Source organism: Xiphias gladius, chromosome 15 (assembly GCF_016859285.1).
Source record: "Xiphias gladius isolate SHS-SW01 ecotype Sanya breed wild chromosome 15, ASM1685928v1, whole genome shotgun sequence".
In the NCBI taxonomy this organism is placed as follows: Eukaryota; Metazoa; Chordata; class Actinopteri; order Istiophoriformes; family Xiphiidae; genus Xiphias; species Xiphias gladius.
Window position 1 is genome coordinate 3,637,808 of NC_053414.1, and position 13,698 is coordinate 3,651,505.

Below are 13,698 nucleotides of genomic sequence, written 5' to 3' on the forward strand. Positions count from 1 at the left end.
AACAAATTATGTTTTCGGTTTTTGTTTTATGTTTTTGTTCTTTTTCCTTTTTCCAAAGGTAATGACCTAATTACAGACACGATTCTACGATGAAACAGCTTCTTTTCCTGAGATAAAGACTAATGCAAGTCCTGATTAATACTGAACTGTTTGATAGCTACAGATAACCTGATCATTCAATCCTGATCACAGTATAAGAGACCTAAATAATTTGATCAGAGCACAAATAGTTACTTTCAGATAATAAAATAATATTCATGATCTTGAGATAATAAAATCTTTTTCAAAAATAATTCCATTCAGTCTTCGTCAGATTTTATGAGTCAGAGCTTCACCAAACGATCCTTGATGCGATCCTGAAGCATTACATAAAAAAGTTCAACGTTTTGCCGACTGCTCTTCTTCTCTTTGTTCTTGAGTTAGAGGTTCAAACTGGTACAACTCTCATGTTTATACAGCAACTCTGAGGCTACAGCCAGCAGCTGGTTAGCTTAGCTTGGCACAAACACTGGAGACAGGGGGAAACAGACTGAAACAAACCTGGCTCTGTCCACAGGTAACTTAGTCCGCCCACCAGCACCTCTTCAGCTCACTGATCAACGTGTTGTTTCTCACTTGTTTAACTGTAGATGATAATTCACGGTTTAACGGTGTTAAGACCCCAGGAGGTTGCCATCGTGATTCCTGGTGTGCATGAGAATTTGTCTGCTTATGCGTATCCCTGATTCTAGTATGTACACGTGCATGGGCGCGTCCACAGTTGGTCGTCCCTTTGAAAGGTCGCAGCAGTCCACATCCACGTCCTTCCAAGAGCAAGATCGAGGCTTCATATATAACAGACTTTGACTCCCGACAAGAAAAACCAGTATTTTCTAATATCTTGAACTGCTCTTTTAGTCACTAGGATTTAGAGTGTTTTATGTGTGTTTAAATTTTTTTCAAATTATTCTGACGACATATTCTGAAGGAAAACAAGAAAAACAAAGCGAATGCAGTGTTGCATTGCTGTCTACCACTGGGTCATTCCTGCGTCGACCACCAGATGACGCCAAAGAGATTAATTACGATACATGAGATGGAGGAAATCTTACAGGTTCTCTAAACCTGCCATGTCCACCTTCACTTTGACGAACAGCGTGTCGTCTTTGACATACGCAGCATTCTGGGGAGTCTCTAGCTTGTCGAGAGGAACGAAGCATGAAAATCCAGAAGCGACATTGCTCACCGAATCGGCGGCGGGTTGTTGGAAGCTTTTGGATGTTGGGTCGGGTCTAAAGTTGAGACTGCGGTGGTTGCCGGCACCGCTTTGATCCAGAATAGACAGAGACACGGTCTGTCTGAAAGGCCACGGCAGCAGAGCGTCGAAGTCTCCCGGCATCAGGACCACATAAAGGGACAGGTGAGTCCCTCTTCCCTCGCCGTCCCCGTTCAGATAGGCTTTGATGGCCATCTTGTAGCCGCAGCGTCCAGTGTGGAACGGCCTGCTGCTCAGGCACAGCGGCTGACCTTTGGCCTCGGCGTCCCTCCTTTTCCTGAAGTCCTGGATCTTCCAGATCAGTTTGCCGTCATAGGACGTGGCCTCGAGCTCCTGCAGGTGCTGCATGTTGCGACTGAGCTGAGCGGCGTGGAGATCCAGGAGGCCGGATTGATGCTTCAGATTCTCCTCCAAAGTTCCTGGAGGAAGGAAATACCAACAGCATTTACCGAAATGTTGTACCAGCCTTCTTAGTAGGTGTGTTTAAAAGGAGTCAACCCGGCGCCCGTCAGCTGAACCTCCTGCTGGAAGCTGGTGAGTCGTCCTGTTTTCAGTCCCTTTTGAACTGCTGATTTCAGATTAGGGTCAACTGTTCTCAGTCTTTACCGGTCTTCGCTGCAAAATTACCAAAAACTGAGAAAGCCGTTGTGCTCCGTAAGTCTCCTGGTGGCAGGTGTTTCTGCGCCGTGGCCAACAGCTAGCCTGGTCATCAGACTGAAACGCCGCCGCTCGGTTTCATTTCACTCATTTAAACACTGAGCATTTTGACTCTTTCCATAAACGTCCTGTTTCACAAACATGAACGTGCAAGTCACCTGGGTCTGAACCGACAGGTGAAGTCAGCAAAGTTACATATTTCATTTTTGAAGACGGCTGCAATGTCACAATTTGTAAACTGTGGGATCCAGGAACTGGTCCCAGTGGGAGAATCTTAGTAGTTAAAGTGGGACATTTTTGACTTTAGGAGTTACCTAAGCGCACCCGAACCTGATTAGTTTCAGGTTGGATCTTCAAGGATCTTCTTCGTGTCTAGACCAGAGAGGCAGGTCACTGCTACAGTTTTTCAGTTGTAAAAAAAAACAACATCTTTCTTGCTGATTTAATTTGGGCATCGCTGCGCTGTTCAATAAGTTTCACATATTGGTCTCATTATCAGTTTCAGATTGGAAAAATGATTCAGCTGGACTGTAAACGGCACTTTCTTGCAACGGGAAACACCAGTTTAGGGGTGCGTGTGGACATAAGATCAACCTGCTCCTTAAAAAAAAGAAGCAGGTATTTTCAGTAGAGACAGAAAAACTGTTTCAAAGCAGGTTTATAAAGGTAGGTTTTCAGGTTTTGTTACCCAGGTGTTCTCTGAGGGCCTCGACCGCCGACACCTCCTGCATCACGGCATCCAGAGACTTTCTAAGCTGCTCCAGCTCCTCCAGACCGGGGAGTCCCCGGGACACCTGCTGGACCTCCAGCTGGACGGTGGACAGGACGTCCTCCTGCCTGTTCAGAGTCCTCTGATCACACACACAGACAGAGGTAACGTGGTTAAATACTGCTGCTCTGACTCGGAGAACCACAGGGATCGCAGGCAAATCCAGATTGTGTGATTTAAGAAGGAAAACACCGTCGCGATTTTTTTAAAACACGCGGTTACGTGTGATTATGTGTTTTTGAGGAACAAGTGTGAAGCTGATACTTTGTGATGTTTGGGATCTAAGAAGGTATGAAGAACCACTTAAGAAGGTGTGATCATCGTTGGCACGTTTGTAGGCATGAAACTATTTTCTCTGCAGGTTTTGATGTGATAGTAAGAGTTTGGATAAGCTTTTGAAAGCATGGTTTGAGTATTCAAACCATGAACGCAGCCGTACAAGACTACAGAAATACCCCATTACAAGTAAATGTCCTGCATTCAAAATTTCACTTTAGTAAAAGTAAAGAAGGACTTGCGACAAAACGTACCTAAAGTCCAAAAAGTAAAAGTACTCGTTACGCAGAACGGCATCTTTCTTTGTTATTTCTATTATCAATGTTGATTTTACTTTAATGTTGTAGCTGGTCGATGCGGAGCTCATTTTTTAACTACTTTATATACTGTTGCGTAGTTTAATCTCTAACAGCGCATCATTCTATGAACTGACAATATGTTCTGTAAGTAAAATCTTGATCTGAGGAGTAATTAGTAACTACAGCTGTAGTGTAATAAAGTTTCCCTCTGAGATGTGGTGAGGTAAAAGTATAAAGTAAAGCATAAAACGGAAACAAAGTATCCCAGAACTGTACATACGTACAGTAGCTGAGCAAACGTACTTAGTTACTTTCTACCAGTGAAAAAATTCTAGCGGAGCCCAAATGTTTCTCTAAAGTCGGAGTCTGCAAACCGCTCAGGTGTTTGACGCCCTCGCGGACTTCAGTTTCGTCCTTCTGCTCAGAGCGTTGATCTGCGTTTCTTCATCGTCGTAGTTGATGCGACTTAATTTAACGTCACAATATCGTACTAACGCGAACTGACGTCGACGTAACACTAACAGCTTTCCTTCTTGTCAACAAATCCCAGACTGTGCAGACTGAAACCACCACTGAACGTCTACTAACAAGTTTTCTGTGTGTGTATCAAAGCCTGATGTATCTTATTCCTCTGTGTCATACAAAAATTATTCAAAACAGAATGAATGAGGTTTTTTTTTTTGGTAAACGAAGCTGTATACTGTATTTGTGAGGTGTTTTAAAGACTTCCATCTTCAGTAGGAACCAATGGAAAGAGCTGAGAGTCGGACTAAATCCATTTTGCAGCTAGGATTTGGATTCATTAGCACGGATAAATTTCAAGCTCACAACTCCTACATGATCCGGGATGATGGAGACCCGAGGGCTCAGAGGAAATGGGGGTCGAGACGGGGATGATCAGACGCGACCAGAGGAGGGAGAGGGAGAGTTAAACTGTGCGCTAACCTGAGCTGTAGCGACGCTGCGTTCGTGGCAGCTGCTCTGTTGCAGCAGCGGCTGGATTTTCTTCTGCAGGCCGGCGAGCAGTAGGCCGTCGGCCTGGGCCTCCTGCTGCCTCAGCAGCACCTCCTCCTGGAGAACCCCCACCTGACGGAGGAGACAGCAGTCTCAGGTGAACGCTCTCTAACGCTTTGCAGTCAGAAATCTCTAGGAACATTGGCAAGAATTAGATCTGTGCGTCATTCAGGTTTCAAGCTATATCATACACACTCAGTTATCAGTTTATTAGGTACACCTGGCTAAAACGAATGCAGTGGGATTCAGCAGCCCTGTGATAAATCCTTGAAACTGTAACTTGGTGTTTATTCAACTGATCATTCTGGATGCAGTTTGTGCTGCTTTTGAACTGTATCGTATTACATTATTTCATCCCATTCATATCAATGTGGGTAGACCGAAGTAAAGCACTGATAAGCCTCGGGGCTTTTTTAGGTTGGTCCTCGGTTCACCGTCAGTAGCAACAGAACGAGTCACCTAACTAACTAATAAATATGCTGCTTTGTGATATGGCAGGCTGCTTGTTCGGGTCGTCTTCAGCGCCTCTGTACTATGGGGCGGAGGTATGATCGTATTATCTTGTTAAAAGGTGTGACCGGCTGTTCCCACATCTATTGTTTCCCAACAATCTCTTAAAAAAAAGGGAGAGGAAAGACAAGCGTGGCATACCACGGACGCCCATAACTTCTGCAGGATATCACGGGACTGGGAATAAGGTGGATAGCTGAGGTATGTTTAACAGAGCTTGGTCTTCTTTTACTGATTTTAAAAGGAGAATTTGGGCCAACGACCGACGCAGACGTCTGCCGAATCAAACCGTCGCTGCGTTACATTAAATTTACTGGGAGCCGTCAGCGAAGCGAAAAGGGGTCTTTTGTCCGACTTTTGCTTTCAGTTTTTCTTTGGCAGACCTGTTGTTCCAGGTTGGTGTTGCTCCTCAGGACCAGCAGCATGTGATGGTTGACACCGGCGTCTTCGTGCAGTTTAACTTTCCCTCTTTTATCCTGCAGGAGACAACACTTCAGAGATCAGCGTCTTCGAAAATGTTAGCGTGAGCACCGGGGTGTTTTTTGTTGCTTCGTCGGATGAACACACCTGGACAGAGCAGCCGAACTTCTTATAAGAGCAGAAAACGTGAACCTCAGGACACGACTCTCTGTGCTCCGTCAGCTGAAAGAAAAAAAAACAAAACACGCACAACATGGACAAACTCATTCTTGACTCCGATTGGTCAATTATGACTTTCTCAAGTCTGTGGAATCACAGATGTTCACAGTAACTGTCATCCTGTCGTCCCACCAACACTAGTCCTGCTGCTGATCTCGGCAGTCATAAATTAAAAGGAGCCTGTGGAGTTTTAGTCCTCTAGAGGCGCCATGGAGCTGTTTTCTATTAGTGGCTTCCTTGTTTTGTCGCCCCCCCACACACACGTGAACGCGGGTGATGCAATGCATCCCTGCACTACCTACACTCCTTCGGTGATTTCACACATGTGGCGGTAAAGCGTCAAGACATGCAGCAATGTACCTGCCGGTGTTGGAGTTAAAGAAGCTTACTTTAAAACCTGAGTCATAACTCAGTCAAATCTGATCACACAGATTTGAAACGCATAATTTTGGATTCAGTGTGACTTGCTTTTTCCGAGGACGTCATTATCTCTGACGTACATCCCAAGTAAACGTGCAAAAATCTGCTTGGAGAAAAAGACGCTCCTTATGACTGCAGAACCTGCCTGAGATTCATCATTTTTAAGTTTTCTTATTGAAGTAATCCGCACGAAAAGCAAACACACGTGCCGACACTCAGCCAATCAGCCGTCGGATGATCGCTGCATCTGCAGGTTTATGGTGCGAATCAGAGGACGAGCTCACCTTGTGTCTGGGAACCTTCTGCGAGCAGCTGCTGGGACAGTCCACCTCCACGTCTGGACACGTGCTCTGCACGTGATCCTAACAACACAGAGACACCACCAACACATCAGCGGGACTCAACATTTCAGCTCGATGAAAAGCTGTGACTGCTCACGGTGGTCACGTGTCCTGTCTCTGGGGTGGAAACTCTCAGTTAAAGTCGTGTCTAAGAACGGCATCTCTGCAGATTCCCTTTAACCCCCCCCGACTCATTTCTGGTGCATGTTTGCAGGGTAGAAATCCTCTCCTGAAATCGAGTCCTTGAGCATGTCCTGAGGCAGCTGGACCAGGAACAGGACGCGGCCGGAGCATGGCGGCTTTACCTGGATCAGGCTGAGTCGGTGCGGTTGCCCGCAGTGTGGGCAGGGCTCCGTCCGGTGAAGACAGGTGTTGGTCAGGTGTTCCTGCAGGCATCTCCTCTGTAGCACCGCCCTGCAGCCTGGATTGGTGCACTGCAGCTGCTCATGCTGACAGGACCTCAGGTGCTCCTGCAGAAGACGAAAAGATACACGATTCTGATGATAAGATTTTGTCGGCTCCGAGCTCCACAAAACTGTGCTTTTATACGTGTTTATCAGGCGGATTGCTGAGTTTACATCTATTATGCAAATAACAGGAACATTTACTGAGGTCACGCTATTTACGACTGTCAGTTTTGCCTCCGAGAAGCAGTCGCAAACACCGTAATCCCTTCTGCCGCAAGCGCAGATGGGATTTACAAGAGCCTGTAACGGCAAGAGAAACCTGCGTTAAACACAGGCTTGTAAATAACTGAAACCTGACTGTCAGAAACGAAAATGAAGAAATGAGGCTGGTATTAATGAACACAATATCTAAACACCCTGACACAAACGAATATATGGCTGTTGCGGTTGGCGTTCATCAAACTTGATGTTGAACTCGACCGTCACAGAGTCACTACAGGCTGCAACTAGACTTTTCTTTGTTTTCTTGTTTGGCTGCTTCTCCGCCTCCACCTGCTCCGCCTCTCTCACTCCGCCAGCGAACGGGAGCTGACGCTGGCAGAGTTTGTCTGGAGGTTCGGTACCAGCTGGAGTCCGGGAGCTGACCGCGTAACCACCCGCGAAAAACCGCAGCACGCGTCGGCAACAACAGCATTTTCTTAGTAAATGCGGCCCAGAGTGTATTATCGCCCCCCCCCCCCGGTCTCTGCTGCCCCGAGCTCGGCGTATCCACGTGAGGAGTGACAAGGTCAACTCTCTGCATAGCCACACACACTCTGCTGGTTTATGGAGTCTACCTGCAGTTGGTGTAACGTGATGACAGAGGTACATGCCGGGGAGTTGGTGCAGAACACCTCTAAACTGGAGATCTCTCGTTTGCAGCAGTTGTCCTGGAAAACCTGCAGGGACAAAACTCTTGATTAGCGTCCTTTTATCCTTCAACCAGTCCCAGACTGACCCGACACTGAACGTCCCCTACCAACCAGAACGGTGTGTGTATCCACAGCCTGACACGTCTTCTTCCTCTGAGCCGTAGGACACTATTAAAAACACCTGACAACCTCACCTTCCTGCTGCCACAAATGCTCACCACAGCACCAAATGTGGATTAATCCGCCGCTGAAAATAGTCCTTAATAAATGCACCGTTTCCTCCTCAAATTACTTACTTTAAAAAAGAAAAAGTATAAATGTATTTGTGAGCTTTTTTTTTTTTACAGAAACATCGGTGGTTTGCTTCTGCACATGAGATTTGCTGACAGTAAGAAATTAACACGGGAGTCCGAGGAGGAGCTGCGTGTATGTGCGGCTATATGTTTGGTTTATACTGGCCTCAGCTGGTGTGATCACGGCTCCGTCCACTGGACAAACTGGGCTGGACGGTGAAGAACTCTCCCTGAAACACAAAGCAGACTGGAGTTCTTACCGAGACGGAGCTTCACGGACTGGAGCTATAAGCTACGTGCGGCCCGACTAACAGCCCACCCATACTGGTCCCGTACAGGCTGCTGCTGTAAACTACAGCCTACTGTAATCTCATTATGCAGTCAGATAGAGCGGGATGTAGCCTTAAATAAAGGGAATGATCATGACACAATGGTAGGTCCAGACTTGGTGACCAAAAACCAGTTTGGTCTCTGCTGGTGAGGAGGGTTACGGATAATCCAGGGAACTCAGACGCCAGTAGAATCCGCTCAAGCATCGTTTACTTGAAAAAAAGCTCGGTCACGGGACAGGCCAGATTAATGAGGACGTCCCGTCGCGCGTGCAAACACTGGCGCGCTGCACGATCGAGCTCGACCACATCAACCAACCAGTTTCACCGTTACAATGAGATGGAAGTAAAAAAGCACAGTCAGGACCTGAGAGGAGGAATACAAGACTTTAAATGGGGTCATCTACAAGCTCGTAGTCCACGGTACATAAAAGACACAAAACATTATAGTATTTTGATGGATTTTTTCAAATCCTGATATTAACGGATACACTGAATATTCATCTTGACAGCGACAGATTCTTACAGTGTCAGTCCCATGAAGAAGAACTGATTGTTAATTGTTACGTGAGGAGGTTCTGACATGACTTTGTAGGGTTTGGACATGAGTAATATTCAGGCCTGAATGCACCGCGTCATAAACTTAAACTTCCTCGCGACCTCTCAGTCCTAAAACCAGCATCCAGCTGCTGCCAACACCTGGACCGGTGTTGAGCGCTGGACTGTGGGGAACTGCGGGAAGCATTTAGCCCCGAACATCGCTGTCTATCAGGGGTGGGTCAGATGTTCTGTGTGTTTTTCTGAGATGGGACACGCCCGTCTACTACCGTCGCCTCGTGAACACACACTTGAGTGCTCAAGACCACGACTGTGGGTACTGGGACAGACCCGTTCACTCTGCAGCGCTTGGTCTGAAACCAGCCCACATAGTAAAGTGGACTTTCAGTGTGAGTGTGTTTTAAGGTTGACTGTGTCAGTGTGAGTGTGTTTTAACGTGGACTGTGTCAGTGTGAGTGTGTTTTAAGGCGGACTGTGTTCAGTGTGTGTGTGTTTTAAGGTTGACTGTGTCTGTGTGAGTGTGTTTTAAGGTGGACTGTGTCAGTGTGAGTGTGTTTTAACGTGGACTGTGTCAGTGTGAGTGTGTTTTAAGGCGGACTGTGTCAGTGTGAGTGTGTTTTAAGGTTGACTGTGTCAGTGTGAGTGTGTTTTAACGTGGACTGTGTCAGTGTGAGTGTGTTTTAACGTGGACTGTGTCAGTGTGAGTGTGTTTTAACGTGGACTGTGTCAGTGTGAGTGTGTTTTAACGTGGACTGTGTCAGTGTGAGTGTGTTTTAACGTGGACTGTGTCAGTGTGAGTGTGTTTTAACGTGGACTGTGTCAGTGTGAGTGTGTTTTAACGTGGACTGTGTCTGTGTGAGTGTGTTTTAACGTGGACTGTGTCTGTGTGAGTGTGTTTTAAGGCGGACTGGCTCCTACAGCAGTCCTTGGAGGCAGTGGAAGCAGTAGATGTGTCCACAGGAGTTCTGCTGGGGGTTGAGCACGACTCCACTGCAGATGGGACAAACAAACTCCTCCCTCAGCTTCAACACAAACTTCAGGGAGTGCTGGATGGAGGCCAGCTCCGACTCCCAGGAGCCCACGGGGCCGGTCGACCTCATCCTGGACTCCTCTGACCCCAGCTTCGACTCCTCCGACTGCAAACTGGACTCCGGGGATCCTCCCAGCTTTGTATCTGCGGTGGCCATGAGTCTGCAGGAGGCCAGACCAAACAGATCATGCAGGTGGTTATTACAAGTTATTTAATTCTTGTGATTTGATCCTTTTTGCTAAGTTGTAGCTGCAACAGTCGGATCGTCACAGACCGAGCAATAACGCTAATCTCAGCTGCTCTACAACACAGACTGTTAGAACATAACGTTTAAAAGCAACTACCAAATTATGATGGAACGCTTTAGTCACGTTCCTGCATATTCTCCCGTCCTCTTCAGGAATATGTGATGATACCTATTGTGACCTGTAATCAAACATAGGGCTTTTTAACGATGCACTCGCTTCCACAGGAAAAGGATCCGAGTGCTTCTTCCGCCACTGGCAAAGCGATAACTTTGCCTGGGGTCCGTCCAGCTCCCGACAGAACCAGTTGATTGGAGGAGCTTGTCTTGATTATGGGGTGTTAGGTTTCCTCATTGGCCGACATGGGACTCGGTGAGTTTTATAAAACTTGAGAGGAGGTTGAGTCTGAGAGGCAGGACTCGGGGCCTAGAGTTTACTCCCTAATCCTGAGTCTATGACCGGGGAGCACCGGTGATGTAAAAATGTCGGTCATGGTCATGGTTTACAAATTACAAAAGGCTGGACACAGTGTTTACACTAACATTAAATCATTTTCATTTTAATTACCATTACACTTGAATTCAGGTTTCCTCACTAAAATCCCTGTGAACGGTGTCCTCCGAAAGTCCAGCCAGTCCGAGACCCAGATGACAGGGTGCAGGTCCCGACGCACATCTTGACCCACCCTGTCGCTCTATTACAGCTGACCCGCAGCAGTTTGAAGCAGCAAGCGCTTTGCGGACCTCGCCTGCCCCGCGCTGGGGCTTGTCAGGCTACATAGCCTCTTCTACCCAACCCTCTGATTGGCGGAAGTTGCACCTGCAGCCTGAGGCCTGCAGACGCTACTCAGGGCTGTAAGACAAATCCATGCCAACACTTCGCCTCAGGTAAAAGAAATTCATTTCATCTCTATGTTTTCAACGAATGAACGAATCATTGATAAAGACGGAACTTAAACGTTCTTAGATTTACTCTATCGGGTCTCTATCAACGAAAAGCCGAACCCGGGCGAAGCGGAGATTGCCGTCGCTGGTTCCCAGAACGTAGCGAAATAAAATCCCGACAACCGCCGGTTCCGTGCTGGAACGCGTCCAGCCTGCCGCCAAGAATCCGAAGGTTTTCAGCAGCACGCAACAGAACGTTTCCATGTTTCCATCTTCCCAAAAAGATCATTAAGTACGATCCATTTTTTATCTTGTACAGACACACGCTTTCATCTCCTCACGCCTCGAAGACCGCACCGGCCTCTTCACCTGCCTCAACAAGAAATCTGTTAATAGGCTCCAGACGCTGCTGAACTCAGCCGCCAGACTTTTAACAGGATCCAAGAGAAGCGACGCCAGCTTCAGCCTCCGGACACTGGGCTCCCAGTACGTCTTACAATTGATCGTAAGATCTTACCATTGACTTTTAAGGCTGTTGGTGGCCTTGCTCCATCTCATATATCTGACCTCTGAGTTGCACAGGGACCAGTTCGTGGCACGAGATCCCCGGGCGAGGCTGGAAACTTAGAGGGGACAGCGCGTTCGCAGTCAGAGCCTCGAAACTCTGGAACGAGCAGAATCACCGACTTCTTTTAAGTCTCTCCTTAAAACCTACTTTTACTTGTTTTTACTGAACTTCGCAAAAACCCCGCCACAGTCGTTTTTTTACCTGTGTGACATCATCGCTGCGGGCGTGGCTGAAAGTCTGTGTGCGCTTTAACATCCGCTGTAGCTCAGTGTCCCGGCCGTCCCCCACCGAACTTGAAAACCCCCGGGTGAAGAAGAAGGGGGTCTGGTCTGGTCTGGTCTGAGAGTCCGCAGCTGGGGCTCAGGAGGGTTGTGTCATTTCGCACAAACATGGTTGCGCCGACCGAGCGTCTGTTGCAGCAGTGGCCCCCGGAGCATTTGCCAGAAAGGGGCCCCACTTTTGCCGAACCCGGCCTAGTCAGCTCAGCGAGTACCTCAGACTGTACCTAAGTAGGGTACTTGAGTAAATGTACTCAGTTACATCCCAGACACCGACCTGCGCAACGTGAAACCGAGGCCACGACTACCAGAGGAAAAAAAAAGTCCGTCTGGCTGATGAAAAACCGCGTGGACGGAGACCGGACGTGTCACTCCCAGGTGTCAGCAGCACGGCACGTGCCGGTGCCACGCGCGCGGTTAGCCTCCTCTCTAACGGCCGTAACGGTCACTGGCAGCGGCGTCGACGGCGGGATGCGGACGAATCCAGGAAACCGGGTCTGGATTACAGTGAGGTCAGACTGCAGGGGAATCCCCGCCGCCGGGTGGGGGGTGGCTCTGCTCACTTCACCCAACCGGAGCGGCCCCGACGGCCGCTGCCCGGCACGTCGACCCCTCGCACGCACCGGCCCGCGCGTTCCCAACGCTCGCGCTCTCCCTTTCCTCCCTCTAGCCTCCGGTAACTTTGAGACTCCTGCTGCTCGGAGCCTCTTTACTTTCAGTTTCCACAGACGCTCGGTGCACCGGTCCAGACTCCAGTTTTCGGCGGATGTTCTTACCTCGCTCGGCGAAATCCCTCCGAAATCCCCGGGAAACGGCCCCGCACTGCAGCCCGGCGGATCGATGCTATCGATCGGTATTGATCACCGACAGTCGACGGACCCGCAGCGGCGGCGGCAGCAGCCGAGGAGGAGGAAATTGTAACTGCAGGAAGTGACTTAACATTAACCTGCTGCTGCGGCGGCGGCGGCGGCGGCGGCGGCTGTTACCGCCGCGGAGCGGAGACAGTTCGGGTAAAACTGGCCGGAGGAAACTACATCCGAGACACTTTGCCTGTGACGAAGGAGAAAATGAACCGCGAGCCCCACCGGCGTCGGCGCCACGGGGAGCAAACACCCCCGGTGCCACTTCAGACCATCATCACACACGTCCAGGTGCTCCCGACGCGGGGGGGGCAGGTTTTCACGATTGGGGGGGAAACGATCGGGCTCACGACGCAAGAGTCGTCGCCGGGTAACTTGTGGATTTCTCCGGTCTCGTCTTAACCTGCGACCATAACAAAAGTCGTGAGCGGAGACCTCGGCGCCTAAGTCCAGCGCGAGCCCCTCACTGCTCGTGCTCCAGCGCAGCGTTTGGGAACGAGCACGTAGTTACTCTCCGCCGCCGTCGTCCGCTCGAGCGAAAGTACCAGTACCGCACTTCAGAAATACCTGCACCACGAGAGACAGACCAGGTCCCCGGACCCGTCGGAGGCAAACTGGCGGCCGGCTCTGCGCAGACGCGGGAGGAGAACCCGGATCCCTCGCTCCAGTAAGAGCCCAGAAGAATCACGGTCAAGTACATGACCTCATTCTGACCGACCCACGTCACACGGTCAGATCCGCGATCCAGGACCGTGGAGCTGGTCTCAGCTACGTCACACACTGGGAGAGGGTCTAGGTCACCGGGGCCCCGCCACGGGGGCCACCAGGTGAACCCGAGGGGTCGTGAGGTGACTCCTGGGAGAGGAGGGAAGAGAAATTCATGTTCTTCTTCATGATAATCACAGTTTTGTAGTGGTAGGATCCTACAGCTGCCTTTGCTTCACCGGAAGATGAAGCCGTTCTCCCACCGCCGCGCACAATCTACCTGAAAACAGTCAGATGGTACAGATGTCGTCTTTAACGAGAGCGGCCCCCAACCACTGAAACGCAAAGGGGGGCCCCGTGTGTGGCTCTAGGCTTCCGGTCACATTTAATGTCGTGATACATCTGCGTCCAAGAGACTAGGACGTTTTCACACCGAGTCCAAACTGGCAG

General features: G+C 49.3%; 1 protein-coding gene across 4 annotated transcripts; it reads right to left on the reverse strand.

The window, feature by feature from the left end:
* Positions 1 to 311: 311 nt before the first annotated feature.
* traf5 (Tnf receptor-associated factor 5) lies at positions 312 to 13,249 on the reverse strand. 4 transcript variants are annotated; one of them, XM_040145161.1, is made up of 11 exons: positions 12,460 to 13,249; positions 9,597 to 9,869; positions 7,958 to 8,021; positions 7,424 to 7,525; positions 6,486 to 6,650; positions 6,124 to 6,201; positions 5,348 to 5,422; positions 5,164 to 5,256; positions 4,202 to 4,342; positions 2,601 to 2,763; positions 312 to 1,674 (listed from the first exon to the last, which is right to left on the reverse strand). In XM_040145161.1, the coding sequence occupies exons 2-11, from the start codon at positions 9,863 to 9,865 to the stop codon at positions 1,088 to 1,090; spliced, it is 1,737 nt and encodes a 578-aa protein (XP_040001095.1). In that variant the 5' UTR covers positions 9,866 to 9,869; positions 12,460 to 13,249; the 3' UTR covers positions 312 to 1,087. The 4 variants fall into 4 exon arrangements, with proteins under 4 accessions (XP_040001095.1, XP_040001094.1, XP_040001097.1 ...); XM_040145160.1 differs by lacking the exon at positions 12,460 to 13,249 and adding an exon at positions 11,607 to 11,976; XM_040145163.1 differs by lacking the exon at positions 12,460 to 13,249 and adding an exon at positions 11,355 to 11,408.
* Positions 13,250 to 13,698: the final 449 nt, after the last annotated feature.